Here is a 15262-nt window from a genome sequence, read left to right as displayed (position 1 = left end):
TCTGCAATTCTTCACTGCTTAACTCTTCTGCACCTCCGCACTGTGTATTTCCAGCTCGTCGCAATCTTTTCTCTTGGAAGCGGTAAACGTATGCTACACTCCGCAACAGACGCTCGTATTTGGAAAATCGTTCCATCTCAATGATCGGAACTGTTAGAAAGTGACTGCAAATTATACCGATCGTAATTCTTCCGTTGTTTCTTCCGGTACCTCGAATCCGCTGCTCGGCCACTCACTTTTCTTTCCGTAGAGAAACGCAGGACCACGTATCCACCTACTTATCTGGCGTGCAGTTTGGGCCTTTTCCCCATTTTGTAGCTTCATCTGAAACATTGATTTTCGAGACTCCTGTGCAAACAGGTTCACTCTGCTTAAATCTTAGACCCTGGTGCTTGTTGCTTGAAAACACAGCACCTGCCGATGACGATGGTGACACACGTAGTTCCTGCAGCAGTTTTGTCTTCACGACATCACCTGTAATAGTCGTTCCGAAATTTTCTAATGCCATTATCATCGGCCGATAATCTTCTGCTCGTGGACGGCAGGAGAAACGTGGATAGCTCTGGAAAACCATCAGCAGAAGACCGCGATGTGCACCAGAGTGTCGGTGCTCAAGAAGTTCTGCAAGGCGGAGTATCTGGACGACGGAGATATGCAAGGTCATCTTTTCCCTATGGACGAACTCTTCGCTAGTTTGTCCAACGTACTGAAGAGTATGCCAGATTCCTTCGACACCCTTACGACAGCACTGTAGAGTAGATCGGGCGAAGAGCTTACCTTGGAGTTGGTTAAGAGGATGCTGCTAGACGAGGTTCAGAAAAAATCGAGCGGTTGAAGAAAATTGAAGCCTCCACCGAAAGGCAAAGGCTTGTATCATCGATTCGGGAGCAACGTCTCACATGTGCTCCGACCGGACGTTTTTCGATGAGCTGAGAAGCAGTTCTGGAATATCCATCACTTTGGTCGATAGAAACGAGACACCCGTGGTTCCGGTAGGTTGTTTTGCTACGACGATCGAGGTGAGGAACAGGAAGTCATCTTATCGAATGTGTTCTGTGTTCCTGAACTAGAGTCGAACCTGGCTTCGGTTAGCCGACTGATCACCAAGGGAGCTGAAGTAACATTTTACGGACTCACGAGAAAGTGTTATCAAGCGCCGAGGAAGAGTTGAAGCTGTTGCAAGAAAAAGTTGGAGGATTGTTCTGTTTGAAAATCGTCAAGCAACAAGAAATGCACGCCGAACAACATCCCAAGGACTGGGTGCACGTGTGGCATCGAAGGCTAAGACATAGGGACCTTGAATCGATCCAGCGTGTGGTACGTGAATATTTGGCAAAGAACGTGGCCATACGACATACAGTGATCATGCGAGTGCTGTGCAGAGGGTAAGCTGCCTCGTTTCCAAAGAAGGCCGAAAAGCAATCAATGAAGGTACTCGATCTCATCCATACAGACATCTGTGGCCCGATGAACACGCCAGGAGGTACTTTCTCATGATGATCGACGAATGCAGTCAGTCCACCGTGGTCTATTTCCTCAAGAAGAAGTCCGAGGCTGCGGACAAAATCGAGGAGTATGTCAACATGGTATGTAATCGTTTCGGAAGGAAGCCCGTTGTCATTCGCGATGCGGGAAGTTCTACAGGGCTAACGGAATCGTCCCAGAGTACACCGCAAGTTACGCACCACAACATAATGGAGTTGCGAAACGCAAGAACCGAACGTAGAAGCAGTTAACACGGCGGTTCATTTGCAGAATCTCTCCCCCGTTGGAGAGTTTGGTAAAGAGAGATGATCAAACCGATTTGTACCTTCCTAAAGTTGTCCTTGCGCGCTTTCTACTCTCTATATGCAATTTTCACACTGCCGTACTCTGACGGAACTATCAATTCTATACTTAAATCTCCTCATCTATAGTATAAAATTTACCACTTTAGTCTGCTATTTGAAATTAGCATCTTCAACTATATTTTTTAATGTTTAATTTATATTTTAAAAAGGTGCAATTTTTTTTTAATTTCCAGATGTTCCCTACAACGTTGCCGAAGGTACCAAACCGATTGGACAAACATTTTTCGAGTAACAGTTTTCTGAAGATAAGCTTAACATTTTTTTTTATATGCCCTTTTCAAAAATAAGGTTCGATTTAAAATGGTGATCTGAAGATACAAACTGGAATTTTTGGTCGTGAGAAACGTTTTTAAAAATTTCCATCCAAATAAAAAATACGAAAATTAATGGATTTTCGAATTTGTCTGGAATCGCTCATATCCTCATCCAGAACGACAGCGAAGACAATATCCCATACCCTAACCATAAAATTTGTTCACAACACATCAATAGCATATAATAACATTACATTCGATTACCGACCGCATTTGGAAACAACGCCCACCCGATTTGAGCTCCCCAAGATTGCCGACCACAATGACGACGGAATTGCATGTCAATATCCCATCTGATCGTGAAACGATTTTTCAAGAGTTGGGTTAGTAAAAACATGATAACATTGCCCCCGAATGGTTTCGATTTGTTCCCGCACAACAACGCGAGCCCCGTGAGCCGAATTAGTCCATGTAGGTAATAACCGTGAGATAAACTTACTTGCAGTGGTGCAGGTCGCAGTTCGTGAGCAATCGTAGAGGAACGCAATTTCACCAAACATATCCCCCGGCACGCGAACGCCGCACGGTACATCGACGTGTTGTTTGTAAACCTGGGCGAAAACAAGAAATTCAAAATATTCAGTCGATTCGATGAATATCATAAGCGCTACCGGATCCCACTGCAACCGGCTGACGGTGATTTCCCCATTCAGAACAAAATAGACCGCAAATGCTTCGTTTCCTTCCCGCAGAACCGTACGACCGGCACTGTAGTAGTGAAAGCGAGCATAATTGGCCAACTGTTCACGCGCTGCCAGCGAGAATCGGGAAAAACATTTCATCTTGCGGAAAACTCCCGCCAGCTTGGCTTTCTGTTCCTCGGTTCGGTTACGCACCGGTTGATTGAGGATGATTTTCTCCTTGAAGGTTAATTAGGATTTATAATAAGCTGGGGGACAAACATGCTTGGATACTGTACTAATATGGACAGCAATCCCTTGCGGCTTTTGCGTCGGACAATGATGGCAATGTTCCGGCGGGCATTATCCCCGAACTCCTGGTCCTCGATTTCCGACAACCAGTAATTGTTGCAAATCACCATCCGGACCAGACTTCGGAAGCGAAAGCGTGCCAAAAGGCGACGCTGCATTTTTTCTTCCTGTGAATTTGCATTCAGTAAATGTTTGAATAACTTCAAAACTACGAAATGATTTAGGTACTTCCGTTTTCTTTTTCGTGGCCATTTTTCGGATTTTCAAATGCGTTCCTCTTTTGCTTGATGGAGAACTTGACAGTCGTTTTTGCTGCTCGCCTACCGCAATCAACACGGCGATGAGATCGACTCAAATTTGAATTGAATTCGACTCAATTTTGCCAAAAGTGCGGATTTGCTCAATTTTAAGTTGAATTTTCCGAGATTTTCTAGGATTTTTTTTATTTGGCGAAACTTGGAAGCGGTTCCACTTAGTCTATTCGTATACTCCTAGCCTATGACTGAGTGGCATGATGCCAAATCTGGCCAAAATAGCGGAGCTTCGTCGTGCTGCTGCAAGAACGGCAAAAGGCGCTTCTCGAGGCACTCAGATTTGTAGATCTCGTCATTTACTGTGCCCTTTGTCACGAAAGGCTCACTCCTCAGTCCGCAAGAGCAGATGGCCTGCCAAACGAGATATTTGGAGGCAAACTTTGACATTTTCTTCTTCTTAAATTTGTCGTCCACATCGAACTTGCTCTTGCCGGTGAAAAACTCCAACCCCGGAATTTGCTTAAAATCGGCTATTATATACGTTTCGTCGTCCATCACACAGCAGCCATATTTTGTCAGCATCTTCTCGTAGAGCTTCCGTGCCCGAGTTTTAGCCGTCGATTGTTGCCGCTCATCGCGGTTTGGGAAGTTCTGTACCTTGTATGTATGTAGTCCAGCTCTCTTCTTTGCATTCTGGACGTAGCTCTGTGACATGCCGATCTTTTTAGCCAAATCACGGCTTGAGACGTTGGGATTTGCTTTAATCATCCGCTTCACCTTTCCCTCCGTCTTTTTGTTCTCCGATCCCGGTTTTCTTCCAGCTCCTTTGCCGTGGTCCAACGTCAACCGCTCCTGGAACCGCTGCAACACTCTGGAGACGGTTGAATGGTGAATGTTCAACATTTTTCCCAACTGCCGGTGCGACAGGTCAGGAAATTCCAGGTGTTTGGAAAGAATTTGTTCTCTCAACTCGCGTTGGTTCACCTCCATTTTCGTTGAATCGAAAAACACGACTTCGAGTTTGACAGCATGTACACAATACACATCAATGAGAAAGTGTGCAAAATTAGGTTGATTTTTACCCAATGGTAAAAAAGTTATGCCCTGTTGAATGTGTCGCAATAATTTCGTGTTCGCCCTTTAAATGTTGAGTCGAGTCGATTCAATTTCGTCAAATGTAGATTTATTCAAATTTTCCAGGCTTTTCCAGGAAAAACTTCTGGAACATGTGGAAAATTGATATAGGTTTCACTCAGTCTATTAGTATACTCCTATACTGAGTGCAATTTTCATGGATTTTCCTCATATTCGAGAAGTTTTGCCTGGTGGCTTTTGCCCGGAAAATTCAACCCACTTTTGAGTAAATCCACTTTTGATGAAATTGAGTTGACTCGACTCAATTTCGACAAAAGTGGATTTACTCAAAAGTGAATTGAATTTTCCGGTCATTTCCAGGAAAAACTTCTCAAATATGAGGTAAATCGATAGAAGTTTCACTCAGTCTTTTAGTATGAGAACAACTCAAATTTGAGTTTAGTTTACCTACAATCGCCAAATGTGCAGGAACTCAATGATGAGTAAACTTGCTTCATGGTTTCCTGTGGAAAACCTAAAAAATCTTCCAGAAAATGAAGAAAAAAGTGAATCCAATCTTTACTTTTTTTCATATTCAGGAAGTTTTTCCTGGACAAACCTGGAAAACCATGAGGGAAATTTACTCATCTAAACTCAAATTTGGGTCGTTCTCATCCACCGTGCAGCCTTAGTAAAACTTTGGTGGATTTTCCACATATTCGAGAAGTTTTTCCTGGTTTTCCATGGCTTTTGCCCGGAAAATTCAACTCACTTTTGAGTGAATCCACTGAGTTAACCCATTTTTTTTTACTGAAGGGTGAGCTGAATTTTCCGGGCTTTTCCAGGAAAAGTTTCTCGAATAATTTCTAGCTTTCCACGGCTTTTGCCCGGAAAATTCAACTCACTTTACGAAATTCGGTCGTCTCGACTCAATTTTGAGTTGATCTGATCAACCGTGCTCCCCTGAAAAAGCATCGCGCTTTTGTGCTTTTCATCGATTATCGAGCTTCTGGTGACGACCGCTTGTGCAGCGCTGCAGTCCCGCAAAACAACACCTCTCATCGATTTTTCAAACTGTCACGTGCTCGCGTTCGTTGATGGACGAAGATTGCGTGATTTCGCAGACGGAATGTCCACTTTCGGTGATAGTAAAAACCATTACTCGACCCTGCTAACCGAGTGCCATCTGGAAGGACTGAAGCAGGAGCTGTATATACGCGAACGGATTGTGATTTTTATCCAACGAACCGAACTGTGGAACCGGATTAAACGGTACAGTTTGGAGTTTCACGAACGGTTCGTTGAAGCCGGGTGCAATCCGGACTTGCTGCTGGGGCCACTGATCGTGACACTGGAAATAGATTACGGTGCACTGAAGAAGTTTGGTAGGTTTGTTTTTTGGATAATATTTGAAAATATATGATTATTGAAACCATTTTCAGACAACGGCGTTCTGGAAAACTTCATCCGGGAGCCGATCTACTACGAAAAGGCATTCCGAGAGGTGACTCTGAGCATAGCAAATTCCTTCTTCGAACAACTGGAACGGTCATTTAAGGTTCGACTGGAACAGATCTACTGCCGATTGCGAACGAAATTGCCCCTTGAAGAGCGGTACTTGTTTCGGACGCAACCGAAAAACGTGTCCATAGGGTTGACGGTGTTCCGGTGCGTTGTCCAAGGGTACAGTTCCCTGCAGAAGTATATGTGAGTAGTTGGTATGATGTTATGTAGTAGACCCTAGACTCTCACTGATGGTTATCATAGGTATTACCTGTGGCCTAATTGCGGAAGTCGAAACGAAGCATTTTTTGTATGAACGCTTGTACGAAAAAGTCTGTCGTTTCGAGTTCCAAAATGAGACCCCTGGTTGAATGAATCTGTTATATCATGGATTTTTTTTCCTGATACTAAATTTGGGGTGTTTTGAAGTGCAATACGTAGGATGATTTGCATTTTTCTCCCTAAATAAGGCCTTTTAGGATGTTCTGGAGTTCAATATTCGCAATTTTCTCCGTAAATAAGAACTGATTCGCGATTTATAAGGCGTTTTGGAGATTAGTTGTTGGGAGTTCTTCTCTAAATATATTATTTTTTATGTGTTTCAATATCATTCATCGTGTATTTCCCCAAGGCTTGTATCACGTTTCCAAGAGCTTTTTTGGAGTTCGATATCGTTAATGGTGATTTTCTCCCAAAAAAAACCTGAATCGCGTTTTGGATTTCAATATCTATCGGTATCGGTAGGTAGGGTTCAGACATTGGTACTCAGTACGGACATTGGTACTCAGTACGGAAAACAAGATCGACGAAATATCTTTAATTATCTTTGGCTCAATGATTTCTAGCACTCCTAGAACTTTTACAACTCCAGCTACAAGAACCGCGAAAATTTTACAAAACCAAACTATAGAAGCGTCGAAAAGTACCTGTAGTTTGGATGCTCTTAGAGCTTCCGGATAAAATCCAGCAGTGCGGAAATCTCTGAAACATCTAGGACTTTTGGAACTTCAAGAAATCCCAAACTTTTGAAACTTCCTCTATAAACTATAGAGCTCCTATAAAAATTAAAACTCGTTGGAGCCCTCATAACTTCAAGAGATTCTCATACTCAAGCAATCTCCCGGATTTTCAGAAATGGAAAAAGTCAGTCATTTTTAAAACGTGTGTTTCAGAAGTCCAAGAGCTTCTGAAACTCAAGTTTAAAATTCTACACTCTAATTCCGAGAACTGTAGGAACTCTAACCGTTTTTAAAAGACTAAGAACTCTAAGTAACGTCGAGTGATTCCGGTAGTTTAGGAGTTATGATAACAGTCGAAAAACTTTTGGAGCTGCACCAATTTCCGAAATTTCTAGATCTCTAGCAACCCTTCGCACTCTTTGGAATTTCAAGAAATTTCGATACTCCACAAATGTTTAAAACTTTCACAACTTACAACTCTAGAAAATCAAAAAAATTCTGTCTGAACTCCAGGTACCCTTCAAATGCCATTGAACCAACAATCAATACGAAACTAACGATTTTTAATTGGCTCACTACTTGACTAGCCTATTGGTAGCAAGCAAATCGATTAACATACCCCATTCTAGTCGAAACTCTAGTACCACGCTATGTTTGTTTTGATTCGCTATGAAAGTTTGACAGATAAAATGAGGGGTTCGTGGATTTTCCTATGTTTCGAGGGGTGCATCGATTAGCTTGGGACCGAAGATAGTACCAGAGCTGAGCCAAAAAGTTGAGCACGTTTCTTCGGGACCTTCTGGTCTTAGAGTTACCTCTACCCTGACTTTAACCAACTCTGTGGACCTGACTTGCATTCTGTATGCTAATACCAGGAGCTTATAATTTTGAAATTTTTCAAACCTTCCTCGTCCATCTACCCTCGACAGCCTGCAATCGGTTTGGTTGTGTTCGGTCGACCCGCACCGCATTGCCATCACCGGTGAAATCAAGCGGGCTCCCCAGTGCGAAGACTGTGGTGCTCCCATGCAGGAACATCAACGGATCCGCGCCGTTTCCGACTTGTGCACCGTACGAGCGTTCGCTTCCGACAGTCTCAAGACACGTACGACCGTGGGTCGAATCTATCAGAGTATTCTGGTCCGTTTGGCTGACGATCTGTGTGAACCACTGAAATTGGGCCACGAATACGTCATTACCGGTGTGTTCAACCCGTTGAATCAGCTGTTTAACGCGTGGGCATTCGAGGAGCTGTAGCGATGGAGTCGACCGTGGGGTTGGTGTCAGATCCGGATGAGTTTGAGATGATTGAAAGACGGGGAGTAAAAATTTATCACATGACGAGCGATGAAGAGAACGGCGGCGATAGTTTGCGAGTCGAAGTGTCCAAGCAAACTGGACGCGAGGAGAACCTGGGGATTATGACGGGATTGGAGCCGCATATCATCAACGGAGATGTTGGAGGTCTTGAGTCACAGATAGTTTTCGAAGATGGGGACGATGAGATCTTATCGCTGATTGAATATAAAGTAAATGAACAATCCCCGGCTTTGGCCTTAACGTGGAGCAGTGACATAAACGACGATGAGAAGCCGTTGCAAGCAACCTTAACATTTGAAGCTGGAAATTCTCAAAACTGGAAATTTACGCAAGCTCGAACACCTGTAGAAACACAGCAAACTCAAGACTCTCAAATGCTTGATTTGTCACAAAGTTCGTCGGTCTACTTCAAACAAGAGGACACGGACTCGTTCATTCCGTTCTACCGGGAGCTCTCGGAAATTCCAGTTTCCATACGCAATCTTTACTCCTCCATAGCTGAGAGATACAGCGACTACTGCTTCTCCTACATGCTGGCAGCTCAACTCTGCCAAGAGGAGATACCCATGAGTACCTATAATCAACTCAAGTTGAGTCTTCTGCTCAGCATAGCTTCGGTCCAAAAAACCAGCCAATCGCATCCCTTCCACGTAATGGCTCTGGGAGCCGACACGTTGATATCCCACCTGGCGATGACCTCTGTTGGCCAGTTGGCTCGTCGTTTTATGGCCGGAATGTTTGATCCCTTGGCGGGCGGACGAGTTCTAGAAGACAACTTTGTCGAATGTGGAGCCACGACGCTGGCACGTACCGGAGTCTGCTACATCGGCGATTGGGCCATGCAGAAACCGAGCAATTCGGCGCGTATTCTTCGGGAGATTGAATCCGACCAGGTTATTATCGAAAACCATCCGATTACTTACCCGTTGGAGTGTGCGATTTGGAGCTGCTGGAACTATACGAAGAAGGTCAAACAGGATCTCAGCACGATCATAATGTTTTTGAAGTAAGTAGTTGGATGGTTTCTGCGTGGATGCTCGCCAAAACTTTGTTTTCTACCTTTCAGTGCCTTTGGGATACCGATCGTTCAATCGGAGCAGGCTCCGGATACAATGATGGACTTTATACTGGAGAGGTCTCTAGTGGGGTATGAGCCTGATCACGAACAAGTTCTGGTCCCCGAAGAAGATATTCGGCAGTTTATAGCAATTCTATTCTATCAACAAGTACAGATGACTGAGGCTGCTTCCAAGTTGCTGAGTGACTACTTCGTTGCTACCCGGTTAAACGTACCAGGTATGTCCCAAATCAAAATTGAAGTATTGAACTGATCCTGATTGCTTCCTCTGCAGAATCTCTCACCCAAACCTCGTTTTCGGCTCTGCACAAACTAACAGAAGCTCATGCCCGGCTTTGTTTTCGCAGCGAAACGACCCGAATGGATGCCGTCGTTGCCATCATGATCTGCGAACGTTTCATCCACGCGGTTTTCTCCAATCCAGGTAACGCAGCCCCCCTCAGAGATAGTTTTGAAACCATAGATGATCTTGAGCAACACTTGTACCGCTTCGATCGGTGGTTGACGGACTTTCTCAGCGACATTAATCGTGTTTAAAAACTGTATTTATCCTAGGAATTGTACATTATTGCTTAGCATAAGTGACCTAAATATAATCAACCATCCCTTTGATCAACTCGAACGTGTCCCTAGCGGTGTTCTCAATACCTGACGGTGGCAGAAGGTAACCATGCGTTCCCGTATCCGGCAAATCTACCGAATAGCTGTACTTGATTCCGGCTTCATACCGAGCGAACTCCACCGACGTACCTGAACTCGGATAACTCATCTCACCTTCGCTGTCAACCCGGTAGGAAACGTGACTTCCCGAACCTCGCAACGCTTCGACAGCAACGGCAGCCATCTCGTGCACGTCCCCGGATTGTTCCGAACCCTTCGATCGCTTCTGATCCGGATAGCTGATCGTCTGACCATACGAGTGCAAGGACAGATAGATTTGGATGTTTCGACGATCGTTTGTCAAGAATTTGCTGAGTGCCTTGGTTTCCGGTTCGGAAAGTGGTTTGTACCCGGAGTAGTACTCACTACAGGCAGATTTCGATGCACCCTCCTGATTCCAACGGTGATCCCAGTTACGATTCAGGTCTGCTCCGAAGCAACTTTTATCCGAGTCAACGGAGAGGGAACTCTGCGACTGGAGCCAGTTGAGACTGAAATAAAGTCACATGTAATAGGTCATCAGTGATATTTCAAACCCTTTGTTACTTACGCAGTAGATAGAATTCCGGAACTTTGAGTATCCCGGTGAATGGATCGTGATTTACGCCACATTCGGTCATACTCGTGGCTATATTCGTAGCCATCTGGATTCAGAACCGGCAGGATGTACCAATCCATTGCTTTGATGTTTTCCATCTCCGTATCTAGAAATGTGGTCGTGATAAAAATAATTGAAATAACTCGACCAACGCTACCTTACCATTACTGCTGATCGCTTTCACTAGCGAATCCAATATCCAAGTGGCAACGCTTGGTCCGATCCACTCCCGTCCATGGGCTCCTGCTTCGATGAAAACGGCAGTGCGCTGACCTTTCCGCTTCACAGCATTCGCCTTTTTCCCTTTCATATACTTTGAGTTGCTCACTTTACCCCCAAGTGATCGCTTCCCTTCGTACCGCACTTTCACCACAGTCAACGGCCGTCCCTCGAAACTTCTACCAATGTGAATCAATTCCACATTCTTCGGGAATCGCCGCGCTAAATAGTTCATAAACTTCACTACATCGCCATACCGATGGTAGCGATACCACGTCAGCGGGTGTCCGTTCAGCACCTCCATCTCAATCTGCTCGCGTCGGGTCATCTTGGGGTTCTCGTACAGAATTGCTTGCCCCAGGTTCCGAATCACGACTTCCTTCGTTATGTCTTCGTCCTGCAGGTATTCGGCCATAGTTTCCAGCATATGCGGGGGTACAAGAATATCGTTAGCTCCCCGGAGGGCTGGTCCTTTCCACCATTGAAGCTTCACACCCTCCGGAGATTGTCGATAGTCCTCCAGCGATCGAAGGTGCTCAGTGCTTCTTGGATAGACACGCCACAGCTGATAGCCACTGTAGTGTACCTTGGTGGGCTTCGTTAGGTGAGTTGTCGATGGAACTTGGGTGGTGGTTTTTGGTTTCCTAGTTGTGGTAAACACGTGTTGAGCGAGAACACCTAGCCATGCTTCTGGTTTTTGAAGAGGATCCGATGCCGGAAGGAATGGTATCAAAGGTCTGGGAGAAGTTGGCTTCAAAGCGGCTGCATGAGTGGGTGCTTCCCCTCCGAAGAGATTCGGGAGCCAACCGATGCTCGATTCGGTGGTCGTTGTGGTCGTTGGTGCCACGGTTATCTCAAGGGGTTCAACAGAACTTTCAGTAGTAGGTCCATTGTCCCACGGATTCCATGGGTTGAAGAAATCCCAAGGCATCATGAACTGGAACCAATCAGTGTAAGAGTTATCTTCAGTTACCGTATTGGTATCGAATGCAGGAAGCTGAACCTCCGGTTCTTCAATTTCGTTGTACAAATACGGTGGATAGTGATACCAAGGTTGCTGCTTCTCAGTAGCATCGTTAATTCGCTCGATTTGAGTCTGCGCGTCCTGATCGGAGGTACTACGTGTTGGCCGTTTATTCAGCTCAACGATCCTTGGGGTTGTACCGCGCGATTCATCGTAATCGTCGTACTCCACCGTAGTTCGAGGACCAAATCCCAAAGACCGTACGAACCTTCCTATAGACGAAAAAAGTCCCGAGAAAAAATTCCCTCCACCACCACCACCATTGTCTTCTCCACTATCGTAATCATCCATCTCTTCATCACTGTATTCTTCAACGCTAGACGGTTGCTTCTGATTCTTCACCTTTGTAGGTTCTGCGTTTCCTATATCACTGTTTTCATCTTCATAATCGTAATCTTTGTCATTCACAAAACCTCCAACCTGATTGCCTGTCTCTTCCGCACTTTCACCGTATTCTTCACTGTTTTCCTCTTCCTCCTGACTGCCCTCGTCATCCTCGTCGTCTTCTTCGTAGCTTGTATTGGCAAACCCTGCATAGTAATTTTCCTCTTCCGATTCACTTTCTTCACTACTTCCATCTTTATCATCTATCACTGCTTGCGATAGAAAAGGCACCGTTGCTGGAGTTGCTGGCGTATACTCACTAGTGACATGAATGTTCGTCGTTAGTTTATTTTTGTTCGACTGTCCAGTGGAACCCACTCCCAAAGGAATCCCACCCACCGTCACCCGCTTCGAATCATCCTGTCCCGGATATTGCTTGGACGTGAATCCAACCGGAGCAGTAACCAACTCCTTTTCATTCACTTCAACCAAATTTCGCTTGATCTTCTTCGCTTTCTTCGCCAACTTCTGCTTCGGTAATTCCTGCTCCTGATCATCGTCCTCAATCGAAATGTACTCGGTACTGACGAAAGCATCCTGCATGTAGTTGTACATACTCTCCAGAACTCCGCTGATGGAGGAGATCACCGGTGGATCCACGTAGACAATCTGCTCGATTGGTTTCTTGTGCTTGGATGACTTTATTTGCTTATTGACTGGCTTCGCTGGCCGGGGTGAAGTGGTAGCTGCAGCAGTTGCCAACGTCGGCGGTTTAGTCCCCTTCTTCTTGTCCTTCACCTTAGGCTTTTTCGTGCTAACATCCGTCTTTGTCATTGGAGTTGTTGAAGGTTTTTGTAAAGTACAGTTCATGGTGAAGTACTTTCGTAACAGCTCCAGAGTTTCCGGGGAAATTTGAGTATGGTTCTTGACTACTGGTGGTGGTTTCTTGGTAGGTTTTTTCAACCGTTTCATTGGGCGTGCCGTAGTTGTCTGAATTTGCTCCACGTGATAGTCTCCCTTGTAGATAGGAGTGGTGTTGTTCAACGTATTCAAAACAGGTGACAAGTCATCCGCGTAGTTCACCGTACTCGTAGTTGATGGCTCCGTTGTCGTTGTAACGCGAAAGATCGTTGGTAAGTGCGTCGTATTGTTGCCCCATAATAAATCTACATAACCACCGGGATCGTTGCCCACTAAATATTGATAGTAATGCAGGGGATTCGTAAAATTGTCCTTTGTGATCAGATCGTTCTTTGTCACATGTCCACTTGACTGTGTTGGACTCAGCAGTTTGATCTTGTCGACTTCGTACTTATCGATCTTATGGTTGTTCACGTATACTGCATTAAGACCTAAACTTGCACCAAGTCCCAGAAGAAAAATGAAAAGCTTTCCACCGAACATTTTCACCAATCCGAATTAACAACAAAACCGAACCGATCGCCTTGAATAATGCGCAAAGACTAAGTCAACCTTGATTTTCCACCCAAGCACTTCCCATACGCCAGCGCTCATCCACCGGAACCGAAGCGCCATCTAAATCTCAGAAACGCACTAGGAATCAATGAACCAGAACCGGCGCACTTGTTTTCTGCAATCAAACGAGCCATGATCCGCGATTATCCCGCCGCAGCAAGCGACGACAACGACGAAACGGTTGACAAACTTTCTGGGATCAACCTAGCATATGTGAACTTGGATGCGCTCTAGTTCTTGGATCCGCGCATGATACCCACCAGCAAGGGTTCATAATGAGCACGTGAGTGATTTTGAACGCTTGATCTTCGGCGGGACCGGGTTGACTTTCGCAAGTTGTGTGGAGACAATGATGACAATCGCATCGTCTGCAAACATTGTAGGCAGGTAGGTACTTGTTTGCTGCATGGTTGTTTGCATACGATAAATTATGATGATGCGGCTGGCTATTAGTTCAACTATTAAAGTGAGAGTTACGGTTTTTTTTTAGAATCGGCTGTTGATGGTGCTCCCCACTGTCACTTTCGAACAAAAAAGATGTTTGTTTTGGTTTGTCGAGTCATTTGATAGTGAAAGTTGACTACAGCTCGATTGAATTTAAGATTAAATTAGATGAAAACTTGAAAGGTTGTGGAAGGATTATTTATACGAAATTTTCCATGGAAATGTTTGCCCAAATGAAGTCTATGATTTTCAGTAAAATTAAAAAATCTTTTAACTTCAAAAAGTAAATTCCATCGTTTTTAGGGTGGCCAACCCATTCGGGAAAAGCTATAAATGCGGGAATCGAACATACATATCCGCAGATATAAATATTTCTTGTAGGATGATTTCTGGGACAGGATCCAAAATGAAATTGGTGTTGTGCTTCTACACATCAAGAAAATTTTGAGATTGCTCTCAATGCTCATCCCCTCACAATAAAGGAGCTAGAGCGCAAGTCAATCCAAGTCCGATAGTAAAGGAGGGGTAATGGCTGCAGGCTACATGATCGCCATGGGAAGGGATAATAATTAGATTGAGGTAGGTGGTTGGATATTTTTTGGATTTAGTTGGCCACGATACTGCAAAATGATATGGAATGTGTAAGCTGGAAATAATTTGAAATGTGAATGAGATATTTAACTATACATCAATTCATTACTAAGAGTTTTGCTCTGCTTTGAATCAAATTTTAGTTTAAATAAAGAGAGAGAAGCACTATTATTTTTCATTTAATTCCACTACCTTATTTTCTTATCCTTGACAGATACGCGTATTTCGTCTACAATGTGCAGACTTCGTGTTGTTAGTTTTCTTGAAGGTCTTGTACTTAATGCTTGATTTGTCTTTCGCTTCGTATTACTAAGAATTGTCTCTATAAATAGATAATAAAAAAATAACGCTTCCCGCTGACAAGCTGTAGACCGAGTGCAGAATCTTTGTGATGATACTTTCCAAACGTGCATACCCATAGAAATAAATCCAATACATTTAAGGATTTATTTTAAAAAGAACACATGATTTCTACTGTGACTAAATCCAGCATTCCTACTAAACTATCAAATGCTGTGCTTAATCATTTATTATTAGTACAGAGCAAAAAACAATGTCCGGTGATGATTAATCTTATGCTAGATTACCTCTCACCCCAGCAGGACTGAGTTCAATGCCAGTCGGCACCGCCGGGATGTTCTG

At 44.3% G+C, this 15262-nt stretch overlaps 3 protein-coding genes across 3 annotated transcripts in view; 1 reads left to right on the top strand and 2 right to left on the bottom strand.

Annotated features, from left to right (window-relative positions):
- The window catches only part of LOC135711513 (uncharacterized), a 29128-nt gene extending 25869 nt beyond the window's left edge, over window positions 1–3259 (bottom strand). Inside the window, exons 1-3 of the mRNA XM_065234381.1 lie at window positions 3084–3259; window positions 2776–3024; window positions 2604–2715 (exon numbers count right to left, since the gene is read on the bottom strand). Coding sequence (XP_065090453.1) covers window positions 2604–2715; window positions 2776–3024; window positions 3084–3254 — 532 coding nt within the window. The 5' untranslated portion in view covers window positions 3255–3259. The remainder of the gene's footprint in view (window positions 1–2603; window positions 2716–2775; window positions 3025–3083) is intronic.
- A 2294-nt stretch (window positions 3260–5553) lies between these two features.
- On the top strand, window positions 5554–8145 carry LOC135711465 (uncharacterized). Its single transcript, XM_065234319.1, has 3 exons — window positions 5554–5809; window positions 5867–6131; window positions 7816–8145. The coding sequence occupies exons 1-3, from the start codon at window positions 5554–5556 to the stop codon at window positions 8141–8143; spliced, it is 849 nt and encodes a 282-aa protein (XP_065090391.1). The 3' UTR covers window positions 8144–8145.
- Window positions 8146–9870: 1725 nt separating this feature from the next.
- LOC135711464 (uncharacterized) lies at window positions 9871–13568 on the bottom strand. Its single transcript, XM_065234318.1, has 3 exons — window positions 10705–13568; window positions 10495–10648; window positions 9871–10435 (listed from the first exon to the last, which is right to left on the bottom strand). The coding sequence occupies exons 1-3, from the start codon at window positions 13511–13513 to the stop codon at window positions 9871–9873; spliced, it is 3528 nt and encodes a 1175-aa protein (XP_065090390.1). The 5' UTR covers window positions 13514–13568.
- Between the last annotated feature and the right edge of the window lie 1694 nt (window positions 13569–15262).

The sequence above is a fragment of the Ochlerotatus camptorhynchus genome, unplaced genomic scaffold (genome assembly GCF_037179485.1).
Source record: "Ochlerotatus camptorhynchus isolate MF236.1 unplaced genomic scaffold, CSIRO-AGI_Acam_v1.1 ptg000433l, whole genome shotgun sequence".
NCBI classification, from domain to species: Eukaryota; Metazoa; Arthropoda; class Insecta; order Diptera; family Culicidae; genus Ochlerotatus; species Ochlerotatus camptorhynchus.
This window is presented reverse-complemented; position numbering and strand designations above follow the sequence as displayed.